The sequence below is a fragment of the Erithacus rubecula genome, assembly GCF_903797595.1.
Source record: "Erithacus rubecula genome assembly, chromosome: 5".
Taxonomy (NCBI): domain Eukaryota; kingdom Metazoa; phylum Chordata; class Aves; order Passeriformes; family Muscicapidae; genus Erithacus; species Erithacus rubecula.
Genome location: NC_136687.1, coordinates 4,340,169 through 4,356,909, shown reverse-complemented (window position 1 = coordinate 4,356,909; position 16,741 = coordinate 4,340,169). Strand labels below are relative to the sequence as shown.

The following is a 16,741-nucleotide window of genomic DNA, read 5'->3' as shown; positions in this document are numbered from 1 at the left end:
GATACTGTTCCTTGCCTGTCTTTAATTGACTGTTTAAAATGTAATTAATGCAGGACTTTGAAATGCAAAAGAAAACTGTGTATCATAAATGGTTCATATTGGTTTTTGAACTATTTGAAGGCTTAGGGTATGGAGTTTAGGAGCAGACCTGTTTAGTTATTTTTGGTTAACCCAAGCACAACTTAGCTGACACTACTGCTCCCACTGCTGTGGTCTCTATCATATGAGCTTTGCAGCTTCAATCTGAAATGGTACACACAGAACTCGGAGTTACTTGGAAAAACACTGAAAACACTGTAGAACTTAAAACAGGAAGGGAGGTTATGAGTGGAAAAGTGACTCTCTCATTTGATGAGATCTTTCAGTTCCTTCCCAGCAGGGAAAATTGCAGGATGGCTGTTGAGGACAGCCTGGCAGAAGAGGAAACCTCCAAGTTCACTTTTCTGAGCTTATGCAACAAATTGAACTCTGCAGATTCCCCTCCCTGTAGTATTTCACCTGCTGTTTGTGATCAGCATGAATGGCTGAGTCTGTCTTGGATGACAGGATTCTCTTCTGAGAAACTTCCTGGTTGCTCCCTCAGGAGTGGGGACAGGCTGCAGTGCTGTGCAGGGAGCAGGGGTCTCTCTCTCACAAGAGTTAATTGAAGTTGGCTTACAGAAGGTTTGCTTACACAACAGCCCTTCACTGTATTCAGTGAGAGCTTCCCCCCACCTTTCCTTGCTGACACCTCTTGACAGTAAATAACTTGTTCTAGTCACTTCAGGTGCCTTGATTTGGCATTTTCTGCTTGAACTTGTCAAGTATGCTTAAAAACAACACTTACCTGAACATTCTCCCTTGAAGTAGATGACATAAAACAGGTTAATTGCTTTCCTTGGTGCCAGCTGGAGTATTTGTGGGCAGCTGGAGTACAGGTACCTCCCAGAGAGCTGAGTCACACTGATCTCACACACCCTGTGTGTGTGCACATAGATCTGAGAAGACTCATTGTTAAATCTGGATTTTGAGCACTTACCACTGTGCTGTTGTTCAGTCTTGTTTTATTGCAGCTCTCACCCACTTTTCCTTTCTGGATTTGTAAAACCACAAGAAACAAACTCCCTCTTGCCTGATTTTGTTGCACTTGGGGTGGAAATGAACACTTGAATTACACAGCCCTGAAGCACTGGGGATACTTTGCCTCCCCCAGCACAAAGGTGAACAGTGCTTAGCACCCCCCTATGCTTTTATGGCTGAGAATGGGAGGTGTTGGACTCCATCCAGCTATCTGTGTGCCTTGTGTGTTTTTTCTACCCTTGTTGTTGGGATACAATGAGTTAGAGACTTGGTTTTCTTTGGGTAAGTCTTCCTTAAAAGGAAGAGCTCTGGCCTTTGGCCAAGAGATATTGTGGCAATGACAGGTTTGGGTCTGAGATTTTGGTTTGCAAACAGCCTTTTGTGAGCCATGACATCCATTTTGCCTGAAGCTTTTCCTTGGGAGGAGACACAGCTCTCCTTTGACCCTGAAATGTGCTATTGGAGCAGCAGAGGCCTTGGCATAGCCACAGGGTCTGGGGTAGCTTTGCCAACAGCCTGGTGAGTCAGGGCCCCCTCCCACTGCTGCCAGCTGCCCTGCCCTCACTGTGCCACGGCCTTGGCTAAGCCAGGCTCTCCTGTGAATATACAGAGCTGAAACAGACTCAAAACTACTCTTCAAGTATGCACTGAAGGCCCTAAATGTGCTAAAAGAAAGGTGTTACAAAACTAAAAGGGAGTGTTTGGTGGGTATTTGAGAAAAAGGTCAAAGTGATGCAAACTAAACTGCTGCATGACAGTGACTGTTAGAAGCAGCTTTAATAAAATTTGTATTGATTCAGGAAAACACAGATCTGACAGTGCTGGAGGTTTTTGGTAGCACATTAAACCAAAGTGCCTGTTAGGGAGAAAGGCTGCTTGAAGATGAGAATATATTTCAGGATTTTGTCTAAAAATACATAACATTACACCATCCTTGCCATGTCACCACAGGAAACATGGGCTGAACAGAAAACTGGAAGAGACTGCACTCCGCAAGAAGTATATTACAGTAGTGTCTTGGAGAAAAAAATCCTCAAGAAAAAAAAAATATATATATTACATAAGTGAGAATACATTAAGGTTTACATTTTGAAGATAGGACAGAATGAAATAAAGCCAACTGTACACATCCCTCCTGTCCCTAGCTCCTGAGGGTGGCTAACCGTGACTGCATGGCCTCGATGTCCTCCTCCTCATCCACAGCAGCAGCAGCTGCTCCCATGGGCTCAGGCTCTGGCAGAGCATCTGTCACTTTACTGGGTGCTTTACCCAAGGCCCCTGCAACAACAAACAGGCTGGTTAGCAAGTGTCAGCTCTTCATTTAATAATTAGTGGCTTTCAGGGACATCTGAAATAACCCAACCAGTCATTTCCCGTGGAGGTCACAGCCCTGAGGTGACAGGGGCTGTTGGCTGTTAGCACTGACCTGCCAGCTCTGAGCCTCTGTGCTCCTCCCTGCTGGGAGGAGGCTCCCAGCTCCCCACAAGCCCTACTCCTTGCCTGGGAGCTCCCCCTGCCTGCTCAGGAGGAGGGGAGCTGTTCCAGCCAGGGAAAGGGATGGAAAAAGCAACTCAGGATGTGAGAAAGAGCAGGGCACTGTGCCAGGTGCTGGGCACAAGGTGCCAGCAGGGTGGGTGCTGCACCTGCAGTGTGGTACAGCAAATGCAGCCCTGGTGCTTGTTTGTGTCACACCACATCACAAGCAATCCAGGTGAAAGGAGCATTCTAAGCATTCTCCAAGTCAAATAACTGAACCAGTAAATCATTACTTCATGAGCTGGAAAACAGAAATTGTGGTTTTGGTTTTAAGAGGGTTTTTGTGTTTGTTTTGGGTTATTTCCCCTGAACAAGACACAGCATTTTACTGCCAGGAATACAGCACAGCCTATGACTCAAGGCAGTGCAGCAGTCTATTTCTTGGTTTCATTAATAACAATACCTACTCAATCATGTTAGTTTCACCTCATTAAGAGATTCACTGCACAGCCAAACACAGATATATTAGAGCCTCAATTACATAACTCCACAGACAACAGCTGATGAATATTAGTTCTGCCCTGCTGAGCCCCACTGGCCTTCTCAGCCAATATTCCCTGAGAAACCAGTTTGTCAGAGCTCTCTGCCCATCACCAAAGGAAGAGATGCCACTGGGAGAGTGCAGAACAGATAAAGATTTCAGTTGCTGCATCTTACTGAGCAGAGCAGGGACTTGGCTCTCAGCAGCACCCACAAACTCACCAGCTGTAATTTCAAAAAGGATTTTGTCAATTTCTGCCTCAGCTTCCTCTTCCATTTCCTCCTGATCCTCCAGGCCTTCAAAGGTGTCTTCCAGCATCTCTTCTATAATTCCAGCCTAGCAGAAAAAAAAAAAAAAGGCAGTGTGTGATGCCCTTGGAAACAGCAGAGTAAGAAGACACATTTCTGCTTGGGAGATGAGGTTATGCCTCTCCAGGCATGTAACAGCCCCTGCTCCAGGGGAGTTCCAGATTGAGGCTGCTGCAGGAGGGTGGCCAACACACCTGCCCTCAACACATCTCTGCAATTGGTGCACTGGAAATGCAGGAAGAAAACTGAGGATTAAAGACTTTGAAACCCTCAAGTAATTTAAACTAAAAGAGAAGAGATTTATATTAGGTATTAGGAAGAAATTCTTCCCTGTGAGGGTGGTGAGGCATTGGAACAGGTTCCCCAGAGAAGCTGTGGATGCCCAATCCCTGGAAGTGTTCCCAGCCAGGCTGGATGGGCTCTGAGCAACCTGGTCTAGTGGCAGATGTCCCCATCCATGGCAGGGGGGCTGGAATTACAGAACCTTTAAGATCCTTTCCAACCCAAACCATTCTACAATTCTGTGGTTATTTTTGTTGTTGCATGTCTAAACCAAGAACCCAGTCTGCTCCAAGCATGTGAAATACAAGTGTAAATTTCAGTCATGCAGCATGAATTGTGTAGCATACTGTAAAACTGCTCTTTGACACAGCTTGGTTTTTTTCTATCTGCATTTGAAAACATTCCTTTGCAGTCCTGGCCAAACCATGCTGGTGGACTTAGTAAAATTATTTAAAAAAAGACTTATTTGGACTAAGCAGTTTAGAGTGGTAAGAAGAGAAAAAGCAAAACAACTTTGGTAGTTGAAATGTAATAGTCATAACAGAGACATAGTATACTTTCAAATCAAAGCACTCCCATCACATAGAGACACTGAGCTAGAGGCTTTAAACCAGTAACAGTGGGTTATATCTGAATTAGCCAGGAGTTATGTGATTCTTCAAAAAGTTTGTAATGAACTACATTTAATTAGTTAAGGAAAGTTTGTGTTATTTTGGCTGGTTTTAATTTAGATCTGTATTGGCTGTCAGTAGAAAACCCTGAGAAATTATTTCACTGCACCTGCAGAAAGGAGTTCCATGGACTCATAGCCATTAGAGAATCTATAGCTGAAGAACAAAATTCAATAAAGAATTGTTTAATGGTCATCATATAACTAGAGATTAATTAGATGTCATAGAACAAGAATGGTGTCTTGAGAGAATTAAGGAGTCAAAGGTCTATACATCCCAAGAAAACTTGATTAATACATTGCAGGTGTAGTAAGGGAGCCACTTCATAGGCTTCTACCCTCCAGAAAACTTAATCAATAGTAATTGTCTAAGCAGGACAGCAAATTTAATAAAAAACTGTTAGCTGGATAAAACTCAGGTTATCCATTAAACAAAGACAGATGAGATGTTCTGGTAGTAATTAAAACAAACAAAACACCTCTACAGTGCAATAAATTGGGCAGATTTTTGGAAGTGTCTATTTAAAACATCTTGGCTGTTTTAGTGTATACAAATGCCTGAAAATCATAGTTTCTTTGAACATGTCTGTGGACAATAAATTCCCCATATGTTCCCAATTTTGACTCAAAGCTGTTATTAGGAATGTTGGTCTAACAGCTTTTTGCTGCTAGATTTAAAACTGTTTGTGTCACCAGTATCAGACTGGCCATAGAGTCAGAGGCTGTCCTGAGCTCACACCAGCCCTGTGACAAAGGGGCCACCCAAACATCTGCACAGCTCAGTAACAACCACACTGTGCTCACCCAGGTCTGGTTTATGTGCCAGATCTTACCTTCATCATCTCTTTGGACAAGTCCCTCATTGTTGCTTGGATTTCTGGGATTTTTACTAGGTTTTGCATAGCTTTCATGACTTCTGTGCTCTTCTGCAATGAACCTGCTACTCTGAGCACAGCTGTGAAGGAGAGGCACAGAACAGTTTCAACAACCCAGGCACTGCTGAAAGCACAGAAATTATATCCTCCCTATACAGAAACTTGTTTACATTTAGGCAATTCAATTTAAAAAATAAACAGGCATTGCACTTCTTTATTCTTGACTAAATTCCTGGAAAAGCCCAACTTTGGAAAAGTCACATTTATAGCAAAGCTCCTGCTCCTCTACAGTGAGGAACCCAGGTGATCTGCAGAGAGATTTCAACCCACCTGCCCCCAGCTCATTGAAGACAGGGAGAGTTGCTCCTGCCTGGCCCCTCAGCAGCCAGAGGTGTTGCTGAGAGTTTCAGCAGCAGAGCTGCAGTGACTGCTGAAACCAGGGAGCTCCTGCCTGACACCAGGTACTGGAAACTAACCCTGGCACCAATTCTGCTGCAATGGTTTCACAGCAGAGTAAGCTAGAACATTAATACTTGAAATTGAATTGAATTGAAGCAGATAAGCCAAAAATAAGCTTGTTTAAATTGAATTTAACAATACTCTTTACAGAGGCTATTCTAGCTTATAAGCTCTCCTCATATGAATTGATACATCAAGATCAAAAAGTAGTAATTAAGGGCATTTTGAAGTTTTCTGAATTCTGTCTTCTAACTTTTCAGCTTCCTGGACATGGAGAACTTACCTGTTTGTATATAAAATGGTCACTCCTTAATGAAGCAAAATGAAGGTACAGCACATATTATTTTTCATTTTAATAATTTCTTTTTAAGAGCCCCACACTTGTAACAAACTAACAGAAACCTTGCTTTGAGTGATCGTTTCTCAAGTTACTACGGACCCCAGACTGAATTTTAGATTCCTTCATATTTCCTATCTAAGTGTATCAAAACATTCCCAGGAAGATGAAGATGCTGGCAGTGATAATAAGGAGCAGGGACACCCTAAGGTGCAAGGATGGTCCTAGTTCCCTTTCCTGAGTGAGATGCATGGGGAGCCACATTTGAACCATCATAAAATTACACTCAAGGTTCACAGTGTGACCTCCTGTTTTATCACTCATTCAATGTTAGAAGCTATTTGGATGGTGCTAGGGTGGGGGAAATGCTTTGACATTTCAGCAGCATGTTGACCTCCACCAAGTCTTCTCCTGTCTTTAAAGCTTTCTGCTCTGCTTGTTACAGGCTGGACTGTTTCCAGCTATGGAAAACACTGCAGAAAGTGTATTACAACAGATTTCTGATGTGGATAAGGAATGAGGGAAATATGCTGGTTCTGGAGGAACACAAAGGAACAAGGAGGATTTACTGAACATGGGTCTTAGGTGAAGGGGCAAAAGGATTCATCCACACTAAGAAATCAAACACTGCTCCCTCATCCCCTTGTAGGGATTGGTAAATGCCACCAGGCTCTTGCTAGGGAAGCAACCATCTACAGGATGAATTCTACTCCTGTGACAGGTGCTGTCAATCAGTGACAAGCTCCACCAGGATACAGGGATATTAGGAATGCATTGAAACTGTTTAGAAATGCACACTAAGAATGTGCTCCAAATTGCTGTGAGTTCAGTTTCAGAGCATGTGATTCTTACACCACTGGAACCCTCAGGCTCTGAGGAGAGGTGTTAGATCATCTGCTGAGCAGCTCATCACAAGAAACAGGGAACCAGCAAGGATGTAGGGAACAATGAGGGGCAGGAACCCCAAGAAACTAAAACTGGGATCTCCCTGACTACTTCAGAGCCCAGGGTGGGATACTCATCCAGGCAGGGCACTGGAGGAGAAGCCTCAGAACATCCTGTAGACTGAGAGAGGTTATTGCCTGCAGGGATACAGGGATGTAGGGGAAAAGAGCATGTTTGCACATGGGGAAAACTTACAATGGATCTTTTAAGGGGATTACAAAAACATAACTGAATCTTAGGGGAATGACCAAAGGTAGTTTGGGGAAGGATTGAAGTGGATCAGGGAACACACAAACCTCAGGGGCCTGCAGGACCAGATACAAGCAGTTCAGGCAGAGCAGGAGATCTGAGACCAGCTACTGGATATCTGGCCAGTTTTGGGCAGAGCATCTGAGAGCTTCTCCTGGAACAACCAACCTATTGTGTACACCTGTGTTCTACTAGTAGACCTCAGTCCTCATGAGCAGAAGAGGAAGTGCAGGATGGAGCTGTTCATGCATGTGTGAAAGCTGTGTGTGTTTATGGGGTGGCAAAGGCTCTGCTCTGAGATTGTGGGTGCATGTGCCTGCTGGGATTAGAGGGTAGAAGTTCAGCAGCCTCACAGCTCGGGACCTGCTATGGAATGATCTTCCCAGGCTCCTGAAGCCCACTGGAATCAGCTGCTTTTTACAGGAGCATGGCTGTTCCCACATTCAAGCTCTGCCTGCTTTTGGTTTTGACTCTGGACAAGGAAACCTCAGACCTCACTTCTACTATCAGAGCAGTTATTGTGCTTGGCTGAGAATTTGTTCTTACCAAGCTGGTTCTTCATCCCCATGAGAACAGAGTTCATGTGAGCTTTGGATGCATAGAGTTTGCTCACGGCCCTCCGAGAGCGGATCAGCTCCTTCGCCAAGATCACACACACATCTCTCTGATTCTTTTTGGCAGCATCTTTTACTGACCTCTTCACCTTCTCCTCTTCCCTCTGGATATCTGGAGTACAGAAAAACACAGCAAACAGTGATGAACTCCTAAGGATATAAAAGAGAAATCAGTCATTTGTTGAGGTGTGTTTCCGATACAAAGAATTGTTTCTGCTGGATTTCAGATTCCCTCTGTTACTCAAAGACCTTGTTCTAGGCTGATTTACATGTCAGCTGATTAATTCAGCTAAATCTTAATAGGAAAACTCTCACTACTGAGCATCCAGCTCTGTAATTTCCTTTGCAGACAAGAGTATTCTAAAGTACTGTCTGAGAATATTAGTCCACAATGCTGAGCTGACTAAGAGTTTACGAAACACAAAAAGGTCCTGTAAGAACAAAGAGCTCTGAGACAATGACTTGACTTACAACTTCAAAATAAATTCCTGATTATTAAACTGGCCTGATACTAATATATATTCACAAAATATACATCTAACTTAAAATATCCTGTACAAACTATCCTGGCATTTGGCTTTGTTCAACAGTTTTTTTTAAGAGTGTGCTTAAGTGAACTAAGCACGAGCACCAAAGAATTGGTTGGATTTGAACTATTAAACAGTAAAAAGGCCTTCTCAAATACCATTGGATTCTCCAGCAAATCTGATGTGACTGTTCACAGTTCTGCCCTGCCAGGTAACACTTGCTGTGAACAGCAGGAGCCAGGTACTCCAAAAAACCCACAGTGCAAGAGTCATATCAACCTCCTTTCTTTTCCAAACTCAGTAATAAATTAGCCACTGATGAAATGGGGATCTCAGAGTCCACAAGAAAAACTATCCTTAAGTAAATAAAGAATTCAGATAGTAAGGGCTCCTCACCTTCCTGCAAAGAGCTGATTGAAATGAACACAAGAACAATTATTTGAAGGAAAGCCTCTGTTCAAATTCAGCTTTGAGTCCTCTTGATTTATGCCAGACAAAGTTATATGTTGAAAGAATAAGAAGCTGCCCTTTGACAAAAGCAAAGGCATCAATACATGATTTCTAGAACATGCCAACTTGGAGACTTCAACACAGCTTCTCAGGTGGGAGTTAATGAACCCTGTACTCAAGACCAGTAATTCTCTCAGTACCATTCACTGAGGTGTTTACCTTAAAGGACTGGCAGAAAGCTGCAGGATCATAATCAGAAAAACATACCTTTGCTGCTTTCCCACTCTTATTTTCAGAAATACCACAAACTTGAAGACATTTGTATGTCAGACATGGGACTGAGCTGAGTCCCAGCATATCAGAGCAGGTAAGAAAGAGCTGAAGTGCTCCAGCAGGAAACAGAAAGCACCACAAGAACTCCAGCAGTGCTGAGGAATTACAACATTCACTTTGTCAGGCTGAAAACAACCACAAGCATTGTGTCACTACAGCCAGGCCAGTGTGGGGCAGCCTGCACCAAGTGAATGCTTTCACTGGCATGAACTGCTGAGTGTGAGATCAGTGGCACAAGCATGCAAGAACAGCAAACTCCATCTCTGAAGGTCAGTGCCAGCTACACTCCTCAAGGGAGCCCAAGTCACTTCCCCAGTCTCTCTCTGCAGCATTATTAAGCACAAGAGGCACAAAGCAGCCTAAAGCACCCACGAGAGGGACTCAAACTCAGCAAAACACAAAGTTACTGTATTACTCCAACTCTATCAACTCAAAATTCAATTCTGAACAAGGATACCTTCCATTTCTCCAAGCCCAAACCTTCCAAGCCCTGAAAAACAACCTAACACAAAGAGAAATCACTACAGCTGCAAGAGTCCAACAACAGATGGTTTCAGTGTGTTGCTATTTTAGTAACTGTGCTGACTGGGTGAGCCAAGTGTTCCAGTGATCCAAGCCCACTCAGGTGGATCTAGTGTTGCCTTGTTCAGACACATCAAGCCCAGTTTCCCTCAAGGAAACTAAGGCAGGTTCCAGCTTAGCATCCTTACTTAAGATTGCAGGGATTTCCTGTGTAAGGCTCAGCTGAAATGAGAAATCATGTCAAAATCCAAGTACAGTGGATAATTTTTGAAGAAACCTTCAGTGGCACTTGGCTGTCATCCTTTAGGAGCAGCCTGCTAGCCTGGGAAGTGTCCAGCAGAACCATGGACTTCCATAGGTGATACTTGGTAGAATGTGAAATCCTGGCACAAAGATATTCTGTACTTTATTTTAAGGGGAACTATGGCAGATCGTTGGTGGTTAGTGCTGAATTGTACTTCTTTGAATGTAGGACTCTGAAACATAGACATGTTTAAAGCTGTTAAAATAATTAGACTTGCATCCACATAAAAAAAAATCACACTACCATATAACCTAGTATCTGTGTAGGCCATTAAAAATATTATGGCATGTAAAAAGTTAAGAGAAACCCAAAATTTCAAGAAACATCAGTAGTGAACACATGAGTAATTTGCTTCCATGGAAGACGTAACCTCTAAAACATTATTTTGCTAGTAAGACCAGAGCTGCAGTTCCTCTGTGCCTGATACAGCCACACAAAGTGCCTTGGAGAAAGTAAAAAAAAAAAAAAATCACATCCTTTTACATCTGTTTTCCTGGAAAAGACAAAATCTGTTCCTCATACTGGAGACAAGGGCAAAGACACACTTTGTACTGCACAGCAATCTTCTCCAACCAACTCACACAAGTCTATGATAGGGAGAAGACACAAACCCTGCCAGGTTACTCCAGGGCTGGGGAAGAAGGGAACAGCAAGGGAGGATGTATCCCTCAAGGCCTCACTCCAAACAGGCATGTGCCTCATAACCAGATTCTGACACAAAATATCCTTCACCAGCACCTCCCGTGGCAAATCCCAGAGACAGGGTAGAAGACAAAGGGGAAAACAAAAACTAGGCACAAATTTATTTTCAGGCTCAGAGAAGGCAGGTAGAACAAATTCTGAACTGACAGCAGTGCAACATTAAGCAACTCCTCTGCTTTTCAAGACATATTCAGCAGTGTAATGCTCATTATTTAATAGCAAAACACCCACGCACTGAGAAAACACTTTTTTCCCTCCTTCCTCTCTTGTATTTGTAATTTTTCCAAGCTGTCAGCAAGCTACTTTTGCTTGGAACATGCACTTTCACACCAGTATATGCAGTGGAACTGTCTCCATGTGGAATTATATACCACACCACTCATTAAATCAATGTGGGTGAAATTCTGGATAATAAGTCTAATACATGTTATCCAAAGAGATTTAAGAGCATTAGGTGGGAGCATGAAATATTAATGTTCTTTTGAAAATTTTACTTGGATAACTTCACAGCGACATCATTTTGTAACACAGACTAAGTCTGGCCCCAGGATCACATTCATCTTCCTTTACTCCAGATGTGATAGACTACCCCAGGTTATTAAATTTCACAGCATGGCTCAATTAAAGCAAAAATAACTTGAAGGCACATAAGGAGAGTAAAAACAAAAAATGAGACTCAAGTACAAACCTCTGATCTGTCTATCAATCACTCTCATTTCTTTCCTTATCTTCAAGGACCATTCATTGACCTTAAAAAGAGAAAGTGAGAGTTACTTGAAATTCCAACTTAAAAACTATGCTTTGATATTTTCATGTAACTTAAACATTCAGCATCAAAAGCAGCACTTCAAAATGCATGAGCTTCAAGTTATGAGTGATGTTAAAATATTTCATTACTCAAATAATAAAACCCCCCAGCATTGCAGAGATACCACCAATCACTGCACTGCTCTTAAAGTTCAGACAAGGAGTTAAGGAAGACCTTTAAAGATCCCATCCAACTTTTCAATGATTCCATGATGTGATTTGTGAGTCAGACTCTCACTGCCTGGCTAACTTCCCACATCACATCCATGTCACTGTACAGAGGGACCTTGCCACAGGGGAGACTTTGGCACAGCCCCAAGAGTGCTACTGCCCATTTCAGTCAGGAGGATCCCCAGAAGGTCTCCAAGCCAACCCCTACCCTAAGAAGGATCAAGTTCAGACTTCAGACAGGTAGTTCAGGTAGTTTTGATACTGTTTGAGGCAGAGACTTCACAGCCACTCTAAGCAAATGCACTTAAATTACTCCTGTATGGTGAAGACATTTCCTTGTAGAATCCTGGAATGGTTTGGGTTGGAAGGGAGTTTAAAGACCATCTATTTCCAATGCCCTGCTGTTGGCAGGGTCACCTTCTACTAAACCACATCGCTTAGAGTTCCATCCAACCTGGCCTTTCATGTACAATTCAAAACTCTCCTCTGGCCAGCTGTGGCTGCAGCTCCCCTGCTGTCACTGGACACACCTCAGAAGTACCTGTCTCTATCCTGACCACAACCCCACCAGAGGCTCCAGATTCTTGCTCCTTCACTTTCTCTTCTCCAAGCCAAAATGAGCCCAGTTCCCCAAGCCACTCCTCCTGCATTCTGATGGCCTCTGCCACACTTCCCAGTTTATTGAGATCCTTCCAGAACTGCCTGCCCACACTGGGACACTTCTGCAGGTGTGGCCTCTGTACTGCTGACTGGCACAGTGACTCAACACTGTGACTACAGCTTCCTAACACAGCCCTGTTTGCCTTCATTGCTGCAAAGGTGCACTGGGAACTCGTTCATTATCCATAGGAAACCAGATCCTTTCCTGCAGAGCTGGTGCCCAGCCAGCCCCAGGCTGCACATCCCTGCCTGCAGGGATGGTTGTCCCACCTGCACAACCTTGCACTGCTCAGCATCCTGAGCCTCCTGCTGTGTCCCTCCCACTTGCTCAGGTCTCTCTGCCCTCCAGCTTCCCTTCCCCTGCCTTTGGTGGGGCTCAAACACAGCCACTCCTTCAACAGCTCCCTCCTGGCACTTGCTGAGATCTCTCTGTTCCAGATCCTCTGGCTCACCCAGGAGGTAGGGAGCTCCACTTGCCCTGACAGTGGAGCTTCTCTTCCCCTCTGAGGAAGCAGAGTGAAGATAACTTGTGCAATGAAAGCTCATAAAGCAAGTTCACTTCAGTGCACAAGTCTAGCAGAGCAACAGATTTGGACTTTCACCAGTCTCAAAAGACTCTCTTCTCTTGGTCATGATGAATAAGATTATGTTTTGACTGCAGACAAAAGCCCCCATTTGAGATGCCCAAGCACAAAATCAGCTTAAAAATCCCCACCAACAACCCAAAGCCCTGCACAGGTGCAATAGTTTCTAACAGGTTTCAGAAAACTCCTGTACCTTTAGTTAAACCCAGGGTTTATAAGCAAAAAAACACCAACCCTTGCAGAACTGACTGCAACATCCCCTCTTGTTCTTCAGAGCAGAGGAGATAATGTCCTGTTGAGTCATTCCTCACCCTGACAGAAAGCTAACCCTTTTCTTAGAATGGCCTATATGAGAGGAAAAAAGCAGGGGAAAGAGACTGAAGGAAAAGAAAACATGAGAGCTCTGGCTGCTCAACTGTCCTGTCTCAAACACCTACCAGATATTTGATCTAGATTTGTGTTCTAGAACAGGCCAACACACAACAAGCCTTCATGTACAAGCACAATCAGCAACTGTCAAATGAACCACAGCAGCATTTGCAGCTTCTTTCTCTGGGATGCACAGCCCAGCACAAAGACACCATTAAATCAAGACTGGTTGTGTGTTGTCATCAATCTCTGCTTAACTCTGACAGCAGAAAACTCTTTCACAGCTCATCCCTAGCATTGCCAGGAATCAGCTGCTTGACATGACTGTCCTAAAGGCAGAGCTGGTGCTTATGCCTTCCCTGGTGCTCCCAACTCATCTCCTGTTTTGTGTAAGAGGAGGAGCAAATCCCACTGACTCTCATGCAGGCTATTCATGCTCCCAGCTACATGAGACAGCAATTTGCTGAGCTGTAGAGAAGCCACACTGCCCATCTCACACAGGACACAGGGACATGGATATGAACCATGGCACAAGGCAGCAATGCTGGGAACAGGAGTATGTAGTCCAGCTGAGCAAAGATTCTGAGCACAACTCCATGCTGATGAAGCAATTCTGCTTCCACTCCAGATCCAAACAAAAACATCACTCTCACAGCACTGCATTATGCCAGTCAGCCAGCAAAGCACTCAAGCTAAAAAGAGCCAACTCAGACTACACTGGAGGAAAACCCACTTTTTAAGTCCAAACGATCCAGACATGGCATTAAAAGTACAATAAATCCCCAGCTCTAGACAGGCTGAAATACATCACCAGCTCCTTATAAGGACTGAAGATATTTGCCTTGTATTGATCATAAATAAATTATCTCACATCAGGAGAGGGTAGGCAAAAGAATTGAGGGGAAATCATTGCCCTCCCAAAAATCTCAACCCTTCCCCATCATCATCCACCTCCTGCAGTGCTTGGATGGCTCCCTCCCTGCTCAGGGACTGTATCTTGTGCACAGCTGCTGGCAGACATGAGCTAAGTGGTGCTGTTCCCCCATCAGCTAGGATGCAGAAACAACTACTGCTTTTTCCTTCTAAAGCTGCACTTAGGTAAAGGAGGAAAGGAATTTTTAACAATTAATGGGTTTCTCAGTATCAGTGTTAGGTCTGTGGAGTCACCATGCCAGCCTGCATCCCAAGGGAGTGCTCATGACAACAAGAGGACTCATGTCACTTCTGCCTACACCTGTTCCATACTGCCTTTGCAGGGTCTTCTGCAAAGAATCACAGGATCATTGGCTTAGGAAGGGATCTCTGGAGATCATCCAGTCCAAACCCCCTCCCAAAGCAGGGTCACCCAGGGCAGGGGGCACAGGAACATGTCCAGGTGTGTTTGGAATGTCTGCAGAGCAGGAGACTCCACAGGCTCCCTGGGCAGCTGTTCCAAGACTCTGCCACCCCCAACATAAAGTTTTTCCTCATGTAAAGCTGGAAGTTATTGTGGTTTAGTTTATGGCTACTACTCCTTGTCCTGTTGCTGTGCACCACCAAAAAGAAGGTTCAAGGTGGATGGCACCATCCTCCAAGAGCTCCAAGATGACCCACAGACTGTGTTACTGGAAAACACAGCAAGTTCATCAGCTAGGGAAGACAAAAGAGCAGCCCTGAGACAGGGGGCAAGAACTCCTCAGTGCAGCATCACCACCTGTGTGGGTTACACAGTTGTTACCCCAGCCCTGAGAGCAGCAGACACAACCCCAGCTGTCCCTGTGGTCTCCTGTACCAGACTCAGGAGCACAGGAGACTGACCCAGCCCATACAGTGCTCTGACACTGGCAGAGGGAGGGAAAGGACACTCCCAAAGGTACATTCCTCAACTGATTCTCTCACCTGAGAAGCTGCAACCATAAGCAGCTCCCCTGGGACTCAGCTGCTACCAAGCACCAGGGAACATCTCTGACACTGACACTTGTCCAAGTCTTCAACTTGTGTGCCTGTCATCCTTCTCCCTGCTGCTTTTCCAGCATCTCTAATGTATTTGATCTTCCTCTCACCAAACAGATTTTTTCACTAACACATTCGTCGTAGCTACTTATGAAAGGCAACAGTGAAATCCACCAGTGTATTGAATATTTCACTACACTGACATCAGAAAGCTGCTTGTAGAAACACACAGTTTGTTTACAGGCTCATCTTCCCCCTACAAGTCCTAACATTTCAGCTACTGTTTCCTAATATTTAAGGCTGTGTCTGCAAGAGGAGCTAGAATCAAAGAATCCTAGAATGTTAAGGGGTTGGAAGGAGCCTTAGAGAGTTCCAGCCTCCTGTGCCATGGACAGGGAGGGACACCTTCCACTAGACCAGGTTGCTCAAGGCCTTATCCAGCTTGGCTTTGAACATTTCCAGGTATGGGGCAGCCACAGCTTCCATGGATAACCTGTTCCAGTGTCTCATCACCCTCACAGGAAGAACTTTTTCCCAGTACCTAATCGAAATTCCCCCTTTTCAACTTGCACCCATTGCCCCTTGTCCCGTCACTCCAGTTCCCCACAAAGAGCCGCTCTCCGGCTTCCCTGTATCTCCTTCAGACACTGGAAGGTTCTGTGAGGTCTCCACGGGCCCGGTCCCGGGCCGGGTGCAGCCTGCGCCCGGACCAGGCCGAGCCCGGCCCCTCCGCAGCCCCGCCCGACGCCATAGAAACGCCGCCCGGCCCCGCCGCTACTGCCCCCTCAAGCTGCCGGCCCCCGCCGCCTCGGCGGCGCCGGCCCCTCACCAGCTCCTTGGGCGGCTTCTCGGGGGTCTTCCCGAACAGCCCCATGGCGGCCGCACCGCCCGGCACTTCCGGGTTCCCCGCAGCCGGGCCGGCCAGCCCGCACTGCGCCTGCGCCGCCGGGGCCGCAGACCCCGCCCTCCCCGCTCGGGGGCGGTGCCCGAGCGGGCTCGCCCCGCCCCTCGCGGCTTCCCGCCGGTCACGTGGCGCTGCGCACGCCCCGCCCCGCGCTGAGGGCTCAGGTGGCGGCGGGGGAGCGCGGCCCCGCGCATTGAGCGCGTTTGTTACGCACTCGCAGTCAGTCAGGTTGGGAAAGACTTCTGAGATTATCGAGTCCGACCATGATCGAACTCCACTGTGGCACTGGGTGCCATGTCCATTCTTTCTTTAAAACACCTCCAGGGACAGTGACTCCATCGCCTTGGGCAGCGCATTCCAATGCCCAATCACCCCGTCAAGAAGTTTCTCCTAATGCGCAACCCGAACTCGACTGCTCCAGCTCGTCCTGTGGCTGGTTCCCGGAATCAGAGGCTGATCCCCCGGGCTGCCCCCTCCTGTCAGGGCTGTGGGGAGCAGTCAGCTCCAGGCTGAGCCCCCCCAGCCGCTCACCACGCCCTGCTCCAGCCCCTTCCCATCTCCGCCGCCTCCTCTGGAGCTCCAGCACCTCCATAACCTGTTGGTGTAAAGGCTCGCACTCCGTCATTGCCCTGGGATGGCCTGCAGGACTCCTGAGCTCATA

The 16,741-nt window shown here is 45.8% G+C and overlaps 1 protein-coding gene across 2 annotated transcripts in view; it reads right to left on the bottom strand.

Annotated features, from left to right (window-relative positions):
• Positions 1–1,817: 1,817 nt before the first annotated feature.
• Positions 1,818–16,741, bottom strand: part of LOC306802188 (charged multivesicular body protein 3) — a 34,344-nt gene continuing 19,420 nt past the window's right edge. The window contains exons 1-6 of one of the 2 annotated variants that reach the window (XM_079306049.1): positions 16,006–16,149; positions 11,342–11,402; positions 7,748–7,927; positions 5,170–5,291; positions 3,298–3,412; positions 1,818–2,337 (exon numbers count right to left, since the gene is read on the bottom strand). In XM_079306049.1, the coding sequence (XP_079162175.1) occupies positions 2,201–2,337; positions 3,298–3,412; positions 5,170–5,291; positions 7,748–7,927; positions 11,342–11,402; positions 16,006–16,050 (660 nt within the window). In that variant the 5' untranslated portion in view covers positions 16,051–16,149 and the 3' untranslated portion in view covers positions 1,818–2,200. Of the gene's footprint in view, positions 2,338–3,297; positions 3,413–5,169; positions 5,292–7,747; positions 7,928–11,341; positions 11,403–16,005; positions 16,150–16,741 lie in introns of those variants that run through there. The other variant, XM_079306050.1, reaches the window with a different exon arrangement.